The sequence below is a fragment of the Mytilus californianus genome, unplaced genomic scaffold (genome assembly GCF_021869535.1).
Source record: "Mytilus californianus isolate M0D057914Y unplaced genomic scaffold, xbMytCali1.0.p SCAF_7, whole genome shotgun sequence".
NCBI classification, from domain to species: domain Eukaryota; kingdom Metazoa; phylum Mollusca; class Bivalvia; order Mytilida; family Mytilidae; genus Mytilus; species Mytilus californianus.
The window spans coordinates 86,387,425-86,404,054 of record NW_026262723.1 but is presented as its reverse complement, the minus strand read 5'-3'; the positions used below and the strand labels follow the sequence as shown (position 1 = coordinate 86,404,054).

The 16,630-nt window shown below is 31.6% G+C and overlaps 1 protein-coding gene across 3 annotated transcripts in view; it reads left to right on the top strand.

Moving 5' to 3' along the window:
- The window catches only part of LOC127708077 (dual 3',5'-cyclic-AMP and -GMP phosphodiesterase 11-like), a 109,440-nt gene that overhangs the window by 80,642 nt on the left and 12,168 nt on the right, over positions 1-16,630 (top strand). For all 3 annotated transcript variants that reach the window (XM_052212878.1, XM_052212877.1, XM_052212876.1), the window contains 6 exons: positions 4,471-4,578; positions 5,675-5,784; positions 10,519-10,606; positions 13,316-13,416; positions 15,182-15,259; positions 15,554-15,617. In XM_052212878.1, coding sequence (XP_052068838.1) covers positions 4,471-4,578; positions 5,675-5,784; positions 10,519-10,606; positions 13,316-13,416; positions 15,182-15,259; positions 15,554-15,617 — 549 coding nt within the window. The remainder of the gene's footprint in view (positions 1-4,470; positions 4,579-5,674; positions 5,785-10,518; positions 10,607-13,315; positions 13,417-15,181; positions 15,260-15,553; positions 15,618-16,630) is intronic.

Sequence of the window (16,630 nt, the reverse complement as noted above, 5' to 3'; positions counted from 1 at the left end):
TTTTTTGTTGTAAAACTGTATTAATATATTTTCCAGAACTTAGAAAGGTATTGCGTATTAAAGAAATAAAGATGTAAACAAATTTTATTAACGTTGTGCGTCCTTAAACATATTGATAAATGAGGCTAGCATTTATTCATATTCCTCTGAAAAACTCGAAAAAACAAATTAAGTACGCTTATGGTAATCAGACATGTTTATTGTAAAAGTAACCTTGAGATACCAGATATTGGTTATTGAACTTTGCTGCTTTACGAATTCTCTGTACTTGTGAAATATAAAAACGCCATTAAGTTCATTGTTACTACATAACGGATTAAATATAACTGAATATTTCCATTTTCCATTCACGATCATATTTATAAATACTTAAATATTGTAACATTTAAATAGTCAACTTAACATGGTGATTTAATATTGAAATCAGTTTCAAGAGTTTATTTAAGTGATGGTTAAACCATATTCTCTGAATAAATTAACTCTAGGATTGTAAATTTTTATTTCTAAAGACATTAAATAGGTAACCTACATAAGTTTTCTCACACATAACAATCCATACTTGAATTTTTTTTTAAAATGATATCAATCAATGTGTCTGTCTGTCTGTCTTTATTTATTTTTTCTTTTCTTACAAAATCTTAATATTATGGAAAATTTTACTTTAAAAATCATATGATTGCCAAAGAGAAAACTATCAATCAAAGACCAACAGATAAGGATATTAACAACAACAGGCCACAGTACGACCTTCATCATTGAGCAAAACCCAAACTGTATAGTAAGCAATAAAAGACCCATTGGACAACAAGATGTGAAACAATTTGAAAGAGAAAACCAATGGCTTGATTAAGCTAATAACAGTAAATGAAAAAAATATATGGCAGACAATAACCACATCAATACAGGCTCCTGGCTTGGGACAGGTTAAATAAAGACTGTGGCAGGGTTAATCATCTTTGTGTGCTCTCAAAAGATTTATTTGAATTCACGAAACAGAAAATTCTGTATCACAATGTGTATCAAATCAAGTAAGCAATATCAGCCTGAGGACTGATGTTAATTCAGGATTGATTCTGAAGGTAATGAAGATTTTGTCATGTATTTTTATTGTCCCCAGCGTAATGCGTTGCAGGAAACATGAAAATACTGGGCATCTGTCTGTCCGTCTGTCTGGTCTTGGTAGCACTCTCAAATGTACAATTCTTGCCATATTTTGTCTGAAACTTATATCATAGGTTTATATTAGCAATGTCTTGGACGAGTTCGAAAATCAGTGCCGGTTAGCTATTTTTCAAAGAGTTATGCCCCTTGGAAACATTAATTAATGGAAAATTGCATCCTTAGCGCTCTTTTGTGTTCAATTCTTGCCATATTTTTATGAAACTTATATCATAGGTTTATATCTATGTCGTCTATCAATGTCTTGGACGAGTTCGAAAATCAGTGCCGGTTAGCTATTTTTCAAAGAGTTATGCCCCTTGGAAACATTAATTAATGGAAAATTGCATCCTTAGCGCTCTTTTGTGTTCAATTCTTGCCATATTTTTATGAAACTTATATCATAGGTTTATATCAGCAATGTCTTGGACGAGTTCGAAAATCAGTGCCGAACAATTATTTTTCAAAGAGTTATGGCCCTTGGAAACATTAATTTTATGGAAAATTGCATCATTAGCACTCTCATGTGTTCAATTCTTGCCAGATATTAATGAACCTTATATCATAGGTTTATATTAGCAATGTTTTGGACGAGTTTGAAAATGAGTGCCGATTAATTATTTTTCAAGGAGTTATGGCCTGTGGAATCATTAGTTAATGGAAAATTGCATCGTTAGCGCTCTCATGTGTTCAATTCTTGCCAGATTTTTATACGCCCCTCAAAATTTTGACGGGACGTATTATGGTATACAAATGTCCAGCGTCCGTCCGTCTGTGTGTCCGTCTGTCTGTCCGTCTGTCTGTCCGGCGTAAACATGTCGCACCGTAACTTGAGAATGACTTATCCAAATTTCATGAAACTTAACATAGTTGTTTCTTATGATTGTCAAACGATCTGTATACTTTTTGGTGAAAATAAGATTAAAACTTTGTGAGTTACAGGACTTAGTAACTAAAACAGGTGTGTGTTTTTTTCACATGTCGCGCCGTATCTCAAAAACTATTTATGATTATTGCTTAAAACTTTACACACTTCTTAGTTATATTAACCTTAAGATCTGTATACTTTTTGGTGATGATTCAAAATTTTATTTTTGAGTTATTGAGTACAGTCGAACCTCGTTGTGTCGAACTCGGTTGTGTCGAAAACTCGGATGAGTCGAAGTAATTTCTCGGTCCCGGTAAAATTCCCGTTTGATCAATGCATAATTACCTCTGATGAGTCGAACTCGGTTGATTCGAATACTCAGTTAAGTTGAGTAAATTTTATAGTCCCGTCGATTTAAAACTCATTTAAATTGACCCCGATGACTCGAAGTTCGAAAGTAAGAATTTTCAAAAGATGCAGACCTAATGATAAAAATTCAAATTGGATGTATTTCTGATGTAACCTAATCATTTTCAATAGAGATTAAAGCTGAGTAAACATACTTGTTTGTATAACAGTTAAAATGACATGTTATGGTGACCGGTAATTAACACCTTTGTTGATCGTTCAAGCGGAATGTTAGTGTGTTGAACATTTTTAACATCAGATCAAAACAAAACGAACTTAAATGACCCAAGCCGAGCTTAAATGAATCGTTAGATTTAAAACTCATTAATTACAATAAATAAAAGTATAAGGACAATTATGATAAATTCGTGATAATTTAATGTAAAGCAGACGACCTCTGGCTCATCAGAGACCGTTCATAACTTAATTTGTTCCGCGAGTGATTTCATAATTTATAGTGACCGACCTTTGTAAATATTTGTGTAGACTATAGATTTTATTTGTGCATGATTTGTATCTGTAATTGTGTGTTTAATTATTATGAATGACAAAAAATGGAGATTGAATACACAATTATAAAGTGTCATATCGAAAAAAGGCACACTGTTCATTGTATCTAGTTTACACAAATCTCATACCGTATTTCATGCATTCCAAATTTATGAAGACACACTCGACCTCGGATGAGTCGAACCTCGGATGTGTCGAATACTTTGGTCCAGTCCCTTCGACTTCGACACAACGAGGTTCGACTGTATTTTGTAAAAAAAGGGGGAGGGGTTTTTCACATGTCGCGCCGTATCTCAAAAACGATTTATGATTATTGCGTAAAATTTTACACACTTCTTAGTTACATTAATCTTAAGATCTGTATACTTTTTGGTTTTGATTCAAAATTTTATTTTTGAGATATTGATTTTTTTTTTTTAAAAGGGGGGTTTTCACATGTGGCGGCGTATCTCAAAAACGATTTATGATTATTGCTTAAAATTTTACACACTTCTTAGTTATATTAATCTAAAGATCTGTATACTTTTGGTTTTGATTCAAAATTTTATTTTAGAGATATTGAGTTTTTTGTAAAAAAAAAAAGGGGGGTTTTTCGCATGTCACGCCGTATGTCAGAAACTATTTATGCTTATTGCATAAAAATTCACACACAAGACGACGGGCGTATCATGCGCTCATGGCGCAGCTGTTTATTATGAAACTTATATCAGCAATGTCTTAGATGAGTTCAAAAATCAGTGCCGATCAATTATTTTTAAAAGAGTTATGCCCCTTGGAAATATAAATTATATGGAGAATTGCATTGTTAGCGCTCTCATATGTACGATTCTTGCCAGAATTTTATGAAACTTAAATTATAGGTTTATATTAGCAATGTCTTAGATGAATTTGAAAATCAGTGCCGATCAATAATTTTTTAAAAGAGTTATGCCCTTGGAAATATTAATTATATGGAAAATTGGTACAATTCTTGCCAGATTTAAAAAAAAATTATATTATAGGTTTATATCATCAATGTTCTTGAGGAGTTCAAAAATCAGAACCGATCAATTATTTTTAAAAGAGTTATGCCCCTTGAAAATATTGATTATATGGAAAATGGCAATTTAATGAAACTTATATCATAGGTTTATATCAGCAATGTCTTTGACAGTTTCGAATATAAGTTCTGATCAAATATTTTTGATGAGTTATGCCCCTTGGAAATATAAATTATAATGGAAATCACATTGCATTTGCTCTGAAGCCTTCATTTCTCTTTAGATATTAATAAAAAAAATAACAACAAAAAGTGATTTTTTTAGTTATTGCCTTTGTACCTTGGATAGATAAAATATGTGCAACGTGGGGGACATTGGAACTCTGTTCTTTTATTTAATCAAAATTTATGTTTTTAAAGGGAGTTAGATAAAGGGTTAAATGATGCACTTGCATAAACATCAGATAATCAAAATATTAGAGTAAATTCAGGGCCTATGATCGAATTGTATATTGCATTTATACTTACCATTTTCTTTTTCTTTTAGACATTATGTCGATGGTTATTGAGTGTGAAGAAAAATTACAGGAATGTGACATATCATAACTGGAGACATGCTTTCAATGTGGCACAGACAATGTTTTGTATGCTCAGGGTAATTATTTATAGTAACAGCCATACTTTCTTGATAGGAAAGCCATTGTTGTCACATGGTGACTAACATTAAAATGTGAAGTCTTATGTAGTGATGCTTTAAGCATAGAATACTTATCTTTTTCGGGATAATGCTTTTAATGCTTTGTTAATGTCTTAGTGTTATTACTAGATGCAGGAGATACATTTTCAGTGTCTTATATGCTCAGAGTATTTGTAGTAGCAGTATATATTCTATGTATGCCTAGAGTAATAACCAATCAGAGGACATGGGCTTTCATTGCCAGGTTTTGTATGCTCTGAATGATTATGAGTATAAGGCCATGTGCTCTCTGGGCTTTGTATGCTAAAATTATTTGTCAGCTACAGGAGATAGGCTTCCATTGCTTTGTATCCCTTGTATAAATTATCCATAGAAGGTGATATGCTTGCTTTCAATACTTTTTATGCTCGAAAAAATTATCAGTAAGAGGAGCTATGCTTTATATGCCAAGAGTTGGCCTTCAGTGTTATGTTTCCAATGAATTAACAGTAGCAGGAGCTATGCTTTCAGCACCTTGTATCCATTAAAAGTAATTATCTGTATACAGAGATATGTATTTTTTTAGTTTTGGGATCCAAGGATAGATCAGTAAATCAAGATCAGCCCAAATTCTGAACCCAATATAATTAATCAATGATAAGTATTAATATTATTAATTGAATATTTTTAAGTATTTGTGATTTGTTAAAACTTTATACATGTACATTTGTATTTACTCAGGCTACACGCCAATACTGTTATGTTTAGCTTTTCGTATGTCAAAAACAGTATATTGCACAGGGCATACAGCATGTTATTAAAAATACATTCTAGAAATCCCCAAATTTACATTGTTCATGCAAAAGTTGTTGAGGTCAATACGATGTTATATTGACCTAGAGAAACATATTGACCTCAGACTTTGTCCTCAGTCAATATGCTTCTTTTGGGTCAATATAACCTTGTATCGACCTCATACAAAGGCTATAATTGTATAAGACCATACACAAATATTTTTCTGAGATGTCTGTCAAAGTAAAATTTAAATTTATTAATATTATCTTCATGTTTTTAGGTAGGACAAATGGACAATGTTTTGACAGATTGTGAAAGACTAGCCTTAATGGTTGGCTGTTTATGTCATGATTTAGACCACCGAGGGGTCAACAATCAGTTCTTAAACAGGTATGATACAAGTATACTTTTGAGAGTTGTTGCACCCTATGGTACAAATGAGATGAAAATACTTTTTTAAGAAGAGGATGTCTGTCAGTCTGTATTGTATGTGTGATAGCAAACTTACAAGGGCCACACTGATTTATCACTGGTGTCCTATAGTAATCTTACTGCATTGGTTGTCTCGTTGAAGTACAAATTCGGGAGTTGGTGGGTTCGATCCCTTACTGGGTCAAACAAAAGAATTTAAAATTGGTATTTGCTGCTTCTTCACCAAACAAACAGTATTAAGTAGAAAGAGCAAACACAAGTCTGCTTGGAGTTAGTATGTTGTGTCCGGGTAGAGTGAAAGCAGGGCTCACGCTAGCAGGCAACTGGAGCGACAAAGTCGCTTTCATGTCCGTCACTTCACTTTGCCCGACTGTCAAAAGTGAAATCTAGTCGCCCTATTGTTCACGATACTTGCTTTAAGTCGCATTTCGTCATCGACATTTACCAAGTCGATGAAACAGCAATTTTTCATTTAAAAGTAAAGAAATTCAAAGACATAAATGATTTATTTTCTTTAGAAAAGAGGTTGAAGCATTGATTTTAAAGTTGATTGCATGTTATTTTCATAAAGACAAATTTTTTATTACTTCCGGTACTTGTTACTCGAGAGCGTACATCAAATCATTCTAATTTTCGGCAAAATAAGTTTGTTACTTCATTAGAACGAATAACTTCAGACGCATGAATGGCACAGCTGACAGAGAAAATTGATCCCAAAAGGAAAAATTACGCATTTCACAAGCATTAACATACTTTTGGTTAGATCTACTTGATTAATGTATATATTTCCATGTATATGCATTGTTTCAATTTATAAATTAAAGTTGCTCAACTCTGGGACTATTACACTAATATAATTATATTATGTCCAAGCTTAACTGTGTTTAATAAAACTGTTAAATTTATATATCTTTTTAATGAGAAATACTTAATTTCATAAACATGATGAGGGGTTCTGATCCCAGATCCCGCTTACTGTTTTGTCAGATTCCCGTATCCCGCTTAAACTATGTATGTAAGCAATTCTCACTTTTTTTGTAATTTCCCGTGTCCTGCTAGACTTCATTTCCTTTTTCACGGCACAATAATTTGACTTTCACATGTCACGCTTACAAAAAATCGGCAATCCCGTGTCACGCTTAGACCCCAATGAGACCCACTGATAACAGAGTAGTTTTAAATTGAATTTTAATTGATATGACAACTTTCTTCTCCTTTTTGATATAAAATAAATCTTTTTGTAAAAATTTATTTCCTGTTTTACCGTATATTACTTATAAATGGACTTAGTTTTTCTTCCAGTTAACATTACATACAGTCTGCAGTTAAAGTTTTTAAAACATTTATTAGATTCATAAACCATCCTGGATTTTTATCAAACTTGGATAGAAGCTTCTTACAATCAAAAGATAGTATTTAGAGGAAAATTTTTAATAATTTTTTCCCCATTTTTGTTGAGCCAGTGACTAACAGCAAAAGTAGGCGAGACACTGGGTTCTGCGGAACCCTTACAAATTTTTTATTTATTTAATTGTTTTTTTCTGACAAGAGGACTAATATGATTGTGCAACTAGATATGATAAAATTAAAAAACTTTGAATTTGAACTGTTACCATGGTTACTTTAATTGTATACCCAGGTACAAATTGAACAATATAAAAAAAAAATAAGATACATATGGCCCTTTGTATTATAAAGTAAAAAACCAAACATTGTAGAGCCGCAAGCGAATGAGCTCTTCTCTTTCAAATCTCACCACTTCTCCCTCTCAGTTTCAAAAAGAGAAGTCACTTCTCCCTATGATTCAGAAGTACCTGGAAAGGTCTTCCTGCAGACTGTTACCTGATGAACTAGCACATTATAAATCTGACTCAGCTTGTCCGTCTGGTACAAAGCAGGGTTCTTATTCACATTGCATTAGCATGTTCTGATCCTGAATATCATTTTATTTGCCGCTTGACACTAAACATCAATCCATCCATCCATATAGTAATCTGTGTCTGTCCGTCTGTTATTCAGAATTTCTATGGCTTATAATTTTTTAATGCACAGTGTAAATATTAATAAATGGAAAGTTTGAAATACAAATTTGCCTCAGAAACTTAAGTTTTTGTTAGAAAAATACAAATTTTGAATAACACCTCATTGCACTATGATTTCAAGATATGCTGATATATAGGCATATGTATGATATGCTATTCCAAATTGATTATGAGTGTCAAATTTGTCATAAATTATTGGTTTTTTTGTTAGATCTCAAAAATAGCAACAATCAACATTCAATCTATCTTGGCCTGGATCAGTTTGAAAATAAACTGATGCAGATACTAAACTAAAGTAAATGAATGCCTAAGAATGTAAATTAAACACGCTAAATAGTTGCAATATTTTATAGATTCACGCAATATTTCACTAGACAAACTAGCTTCATCAGGTGCATGTAGCCATCCAGGTGAAATCAGAGATTGATAAGAAATTTTTTCAGCTTATCATACATTTCCTTCAATTTATCACAGATCTTATTGTGTTTTATAAATAGAACTAACTTCAAGATTTATTCCCTTTGGTTTATGATAAAACTGTTTTTAATCTCTCTTATTGAGTCTTTGAGTTCACTAGGTTTAAGAGTACATAGCTGGTGCATCCAAAATCTCTCTCATTGAGTCGTTGAGTTCACTAGTTTTAAGAGTACATAGCTGGTGCATCCAAAATCTCTCTCATTGAGTCGTTGAGTTCACTAGGTTCAAGAGTACATAGCTGATGCATCCAAAATCTCTCTCATTGAGTCGTTGAGTTCACTAGGTTCAAGAGTACATAGCTGGTGCATCCAAAATCTCTCTCATTGAGTCATTGAGTTCACTAGGTTCAAGAGTACATAGCTGATGCATCCAAAATCTCTCTCATTGAGTCGTTGAGTTCACTAGGTTCAAGAGTACATAGCTGGTGCATCAAAATCTCTCTCATTGAGTCGTTGAGTTCACTAGGTTCAAGAGTACATAGCTGGTGCATCCAAAATCTCTCTCATTGAGGCGTTGAGTTCACTAGGTTCAAGAGTACATAGCTGGTGCATCCAAAATCTCTTTCATTGAGTCGTTGAGTTCACTAGATTCAAGAGTACATAGCTGGTGCATCAAAATCTCTCATTAAGTCGTTGAATAGGTTTAAGAGTACATAGCTGGTGCATCCAAAATCTCTCTCATTGAGTCGTTGAGTAGGTTTAAAAAAAATAGCTGGTGCATCCAAAATCTCTCTCATTGAGTCGTTGAGTAGGTTTAAGAATGCATAGCTGGTGCATCCAAAATCTCTCTCATTGAGTCCTTTTATGAGTTATTTTCCTTGAAATAGGGTTTTTGTCTCGCCTTGACGGAGTCAAAAAGCCAGACATAGGTATGCTGTTTCCGGCGGCGGCGGCAGTGTCAACAATGTATTAGTTTGTGATTAGGTCTAGTTCATAGTGAACCACTAGTGGTAGATCAATGATATTTGGTATGCAGTTGTATTAACATTTTCACATCTCATTACCATGGAGATTATTTGGCCCCGCCCCCTCAGTCAAGGTCTATTGACTTTGAAACTTTGCTTAGTTTACATGTATTAGTTTGTGATTAGGTCAGTTTATTGGGTATCACTAGTGGTAGGTCAATGATATTTGGTATGCAGTTGTATAAGCATTGGCATATCTCATTTCCATGGAGATTATTTGGCCCCGCCCCCTCATTTATGGTCTATTGACTTTGAAACTTTTGCTTAGTTTTCATGTATTAGTTTGTGATTAGGTCAGTTTAAGGGGAACGGTTAGTGGTAGGTCAATGATAATTGGTATGCAGTTGTATAAGCATTAGCACATCTCATTTCCATGGAGAATATATTTGGTCCCTACCCCTCAGTCATGGTCTATTGACTTTGAAACTTTTGCTTAGTTTACATGTATTAGTTTGTGATTAGTTCAGTTTAAGATGAACCACTAATGTTAAGTCAATGATATTCGGTGTGCAAATGTATTGGCATTTGCAAGTTTCATTTCCATGGAGATTATATAACCCCACCCCCTAATTATGGTTCATTGACATTGAAACTTTTACATAGTTTACAAGTTAATGTTTGTGTTTAGGTTTGTTTAAAGGGAACGACTTATGAAAAGTCAATGGTATTTGGTTTGCAGTTGTATTAGCATTTCCATGGAGATTGTTTAGCCCTGTACCTTCAGTCATGGTCCATTGACTTTGAATATTTGCATAACTTACATGTTAAAGTATTCCTATTTTAATTTCAACATTTGCATTATCAAAATAACAATAGGCGAGACATATCTCTGTGTTAACAGTTTATTTGCTTATTTTGTAGAAATCATAATAGATAGAGAAATTGTAATTGGCAAATATGTTAAGCAAAATAAGATCTTCAAAATTGCAGAAATTTTCAACTGACTTCTTATATGAGTTATTTCACCTGAATGATGATTTTTACCCATTTTGTTTTACATTTTTGTCAAAAACTTACAATAGTGGAAAGAGAGAAGCTTTAAAGGCAAAAATATCACAAAAATAAGTTCTACAATTAGTTATTGCCCATAAATGGCTTTTTTTTTTACTAATTCCTATAATTTTGCCAATAATTCCAAAAACTTTAATAGATATGTATAAATTGTAAACAGTAAAGATGATCATCATTTATACCAAATTTTTATTTCAGGTCAATGTCTCCATTAGCAGAATTATATTCCACATCCACATTAGAACATCATCATTTTGATCAGTGTATTATGATACTCAGCACAAAGGTTAGTATATTTACCTGACTTTAGAAACATTCACATGGCAAACTCATACACCTGATGATATCACAATACCTGTCAGTATTCTGTGTGACCAGAACTTTGATTTTTATCATAGAATGTCAGCTTCCATATTTTTATAAGCACACTTTGTTAACAGTTGAACCTGCTTTATCTCTCTGTAATTGAATATAATATTGAAGTGCTAAAGGAAAAAACAAAACATTCAACTGATTATATAAGTAAATGAAATACTGAAATTTTTTAGTGATTGCAACAATTTTATGGGTAGAAAATTTAGCTCTTATACTACATTGTATTATCGCTTGTAATTGAAAAGGTCTCCAATTACTGCCGCAATATTATCAGATATCGGTTTCAATTTGTTTTGAATGTATCTTTAAGAACTGAATTCCTATGAGTGCAATGCAATATAATGTTATTGCAGTTTTATAGATAATTTGGGAGTATATATAATACTTCATTATTTCCAGTTTATTGTATCTTCATCATATAAAATTCACATTCAGTAAAGATTAAGACAACTTTCTCCTAAACAACAGGATAATTTTGCCAACAATTTTCCTAAATTAAAAAACTTTTTGTATTCTATTTTTTCATCATCCATTTCATTGAATAAGATATTTGCCTTTTACACATTATAGTTTAATGCTGTCCATCAGTCCACACCCATGATAACCCAAGTGTACTTCGACAAATTCTTACCAAATTTTTTACACAATGAGTAATTGCCTTTTAAATGCTATTATAGTCGAAAACTATTGTGAGAAACTCTAAATGGTAATAATGATTAACAAAATAAGATCTACAAATAAGTCAACAAGGCAGAAATCATCAATTGACCTTTTATAGAATTATTGCCCTTGAAAAACAACTTTTACCCATTTTTGCAGGTTTTTTTTTTTATACTATAATAGATTGGTAGAAACTGTGAAAGCAAAAATGATCAGCAATACAAGATCTACAAAATACAAATATGAAGGAAATAATTGGATGAATCCTTATTGGAGTCATTGCCCTCAAATAAGAATTTTTCACTAACTAAAGAGTTCTTCCATATCATATATCATAAAAAAAACCAATAATAGATAGGTAAAAACTGTATACAGCAAAAATGATTAGCAATACAACACATGAACGATTCAGGCTTTTAGGAGCCTCTTGTTATGAAGACCCTGAAACTTTATTACAATGTCACAATTTTTAAAAGAAATATTTCTCTCTTTTTATGATTTTCATGGTACTTAAATTGTTTAAAAAAAATAAATTTTTTTTTTATTATTTCTTACAATAATTCAATATAAATAAGAAGATGTGGTATGAGTGCCAATGAGACAACATCTCCATCCAAGTCACAATGTATAAAAAGTAAACAATTATAGGTCAAAGTACGGCCTTCAACACAGAGCCTTGGCTCACACCAAACAGCAAGCTTTAAAGGGCCCCAAAATGACTAGTGTAAAACAATTCAAACAGGAAAACCAACGGTCTAATCTATATAAAAAAAGGAGGTATATTTTCATGAATCCTTAGGAAATTTGTACACACGGTTTTATATATTAGTAACACTATTAGATATACATATTATAAATATCACAAAAACCTTGCAATAATTTCTCAATTTACAGTATTAATTTTGATTCTCCTGTGTCATTTGTAACAAAATTTATTATTTCTTTTTTTTCCCCTGTCAAATATTTTTTTATGATTCCATATAATTGAATTTATATGTCACAAATGAAATTGAAATGGAGCTAAGTTACAGTGAACATGATATTATTGTCATGAAATATTGATAGTACTCAGTTCAATGTCATCTCAAGTAACACTTATTTAAGTTAACTTCCATCCTATATGTTGTGTTTTGTGCAATAATTACTCTCCGAGGAATAGTTTTTCTCAGGAAACAGTGGAAAAAAATTTAATCGTGTAATGGAACCATTTTTGTGACGACACTAATTGTTGTCTTTGAAAACAGAGATTGTTATAATGATTTGTAATAATGACTTTCATGATTTTATGAAAATTGGAGTACAGTCGGATGTTAGATATTTTTCTTTGAGCCAATGTCAGTTTTCATACAATTGAAAATATTCAGGAGCAAATTATAGCAGATGTTTTTGTGGTCATTGTTTTCCATCTGGAGATATTTTAGTTGACATGTATCATTGATTGATTGCTGCTTGCTTAGTGTCCAGTGTGACATGTATAATCGATAAAGCTAGATTCTCAATTTGCAGACATAATTATTGATATATTTTTTTTTTTTAGTTCATTGGGCTTGTGAGGCCAATGTCATCAATTTCTATCACTTTACCTTAAAATCTGTCTGCCTTTCTCATTTTCACCATTTTCTCTAAAACCATAGGACCAGTTTTAACCAAATATATTACTATATAATTATTTTCATTTGCCTGTTCAAAGTCAGATCCAACCTCATCAGTAGTTGTATGTTTATGTTTTTGGTTATTTGGGGAATTTGGTATTTAGAATATGACAGATTTTATAGACACCTGCCTATTATTAAATATTGTATATAGCCCTCTAGATGGCTTTTGCTTATTTTTGTTTGCTATCTAATTGGTATATACTCCACATCTCAATTTATACATATATATAAGGAGTATTTTTACACCTAATGATAGTTATTTTCATGAAACTTTTTTTTAATGAATATTGACAACAATTTTACAGGGAAATGATATTCTTAGTAGTTTGAAGCCAGATGAATATGAACGGGTAATACAGTTATTAGAGAGTGCCATCTTAGCCACAGATTTAGCGCTGTATTTTAAGTGAGTAACGTTTATTTCATGAAGTAATTTTAAAAACATAACATTTCTTTTGTTTTGATTGTTCCATACTTAAAATGTTTATTATAAAACCATCAACACATTTTCTGGTTTGCTATCTGTTTATTTTGTAGTTTAAAAAGGTTAGAAATGAATGTGAATTGTAAATTGCTCATCTTGAGATGCTGAATCAAATACAATGCATATGTCTCATTCCTGAATTGACTGTAAGGGTGGTATAAACAAATTTAAATTATTGTCTCTAAATTGAGAACCAAAATTAGAGCAGAATTATATTTAATAATTGTTTAATAAAAAATAGACATAATGATATTTTATGGTGACGTTTAGTCATGGATGATAGATATGTTTTTTTTTTTTTTAAATGATTTAAGCCCACATGGCCCAAATGGCCATATGCCCTATTACCATCACTTGGCATTCATCTGTCATAGTCAATACATTGTTGTCAGTTAGTGGTTATTAACTTTTTTTTTAAATCTTATCTCCTGTAACTCATTTTGGAGAAATTGCACCTGAAATGTCTAATTTGAGCAAATTTCACAGATTTTAGTTATTAATTTACACTGTATTTTGAAAACTATTATACATAGAAAGAAACTGAACATAGCAAACATGATAATCAAAATGAGATCTTAGAATAGGTCTCATGGCTGAAATCTTCAGTTGACTCCTTGAGTTATTGGGAGTTATTGCCCTTCAATGCCAATTTTTTTTCACATTTTTTGTAGGTTTTTTGCAAAAACTATAGTAGATAAAAAGAAATTGCAAATAAAAAAATGATCATCAAAATAAGATTTATAAATAAGTCAATTATTTTACTAATTATCTTTAAAACTATAAAATCTTTTAATTTTATGCAGAAATTTTGTCCAGCAAAAAGGATCAGCAAGCAAGATTTCAGCCCACACAATTAAAATTCAACACAAATATTCCTATTGCATTTTATTAATTTCAAACAAAAAGTCCAGGAGAACAAAGTAACACCCTTCTTGAACTTTAGTTTAAATGCAGTTTTACTTGCTTTGAAACCATCAAGTCACCAATTGACAGTGGCAACTTTTCAAATACATTGTACATGCGTACAGTACAGCTGTTCCTTATAATGAAAGTGATATTTTATTACAACAAAAATCTTTTTTATATCATTGCTCTTCTAGTCCTTTATAAAATCTTTGACAAATTATAAAAATTTAAATGAAGTTCAAGAATATTGAAGAAAAATTTCATCAACAACATTGTACCACATGTAAAGTTTTTAACTTGAAATGTCCTATTTTACATCAATGCTGTAGATTATAGAGCCACTTTCTGTTGGCTTAACTTGCACATTTTGTCATACTCAATAACTGCATCTTAGCTCTTGTATTAAGTAATTCCAAAATGTAATGCATATGACAGATAAATGTTTTACTTTTCTCTCCCCAAAGTAAATAATCATAAATTTCCTGCATCCAAAGCACTTTTCTTGATTTCTCTCCATCAGGAATGCTCAAAACCAAACTTTGAAAGCAAGGGTGTTTAAATACCTGAATGGCAGTGAGCTAAAAAAACCAAATCGACCTAAAAAGAGTAGCCAAATTTATCAACGGTCAACTTTACCTGAGCATCATTTAAAGTTAAAGAAGACAATACTCAGGATTCGATACATTTAAATGCTAGTTTTTATAAAATGAGGGAAATCTTTTGTTTATCAAAGGAATTATAAAATTAATATAATTTAACAAATTGAATTGGCATATTTTAGATTCAGAGGAGAATTTTTCCACTTGGTGGAAGATAAACAAGCAGATTGGAGCAAAGAAAGTGATAGAGGTTTACTCAGGTTAGTGCTGAATATATAAAAGATTTACTCCAGTTTAAAGTCAATTTAGATTTAGATATATTCAGATAAGTCTTTAACATTGTCTTACACAGAGATTTCTTTCAAGTTGTCTCGAGACCAATTTACCTAATCCTTTGAATTGCCATTGATATAAATTAGTCTTAGAAAAAGTAGGAAAAATTCAGGTTATTGAAAATTATATTGGCTTTCTTACTTTTGTTATCCTCAGTTTGTTGTCACCAATGTATCTTGAGAGAACCCATTAATGAAAAATGAATTGTATGATTAATGTAGGTCAATGATGATGACAGCATCAGATGTGTCAGCTATCACAAAACCATGGGAAGTACAGAGAAAGGTTAGTAGTAATATAATAGTCTGGTATGTGTCAGCTAATAGGGGAAGGACAGAGACTTAAAATCAAACTTTTGAAAGGAGTAGGTTCATTAACCCTTTCAAGGGGTATGATGCCTCAAGGCATCACCTGGTAAATGGCCGTGTGACGCCTTAAGGCATCATGGAAAATGAAAAAATGCAACATCTACTTTCAGTTTTAATATCAGGTCAATTACGCAAAGCTGTAAAGCGTCAGTAACCAGAGTATGTTAACAGGTTTCAGATTTTCATATAATGTCTAATTATCATAATAAATCATAGCTAAAACAATGACTAGACAGGAAATGTGCCTCTTTGTTGAAAATTAATAAATTAGCTTTCTTTTTATGACATCAAAAATAGCACAACTTTACCTCAAATTCAATGAAAGGAGGTAAATTTCCATGGGTTTTTAGGACCCAAAATACATGGTACATTCGTCGACAAAAACATGTTTTGATCATTATATGTTTGTTATATCAAATTTTGTATCGGAGTTGAATATTTAATACTGTGTTGAACCTTGCTCTCTATGTTTCATAGACAGAAATGTGGTTGATATTCAGACAATTTTGTCAACTTTCACATAAATCTCTGTGTTTGGGGTGTAAATGTGAACTGTTCATAAGAAAGGCTTGTCAAAAATAATTATATTTCACTCTCTTACACCTATTTCTTCAACTTGAAACACTTTTTATCTTGAAACAATGGACTTTATATTCAGGGCCTATAGCGAACATACTCCTTTCATTCAACCAAATTTATCATCTTCATATTGAAAAAGAATCAATTAGAGTCGTTTCATATAATATGCCAGTTGAATAAGCATATATTTTACAACACAAGCTTTGTATATTAATTATATACAATTTAAAATAGATATTAATTAAAGTGCAGGTTTATGATTAAGGTAAGTACCACCTGCTGTTGTGTAGATTGTATTCATAATTAATTATCAGGTGTATTATTCACTTCCTGTTGAAATGAAAGTAGAAT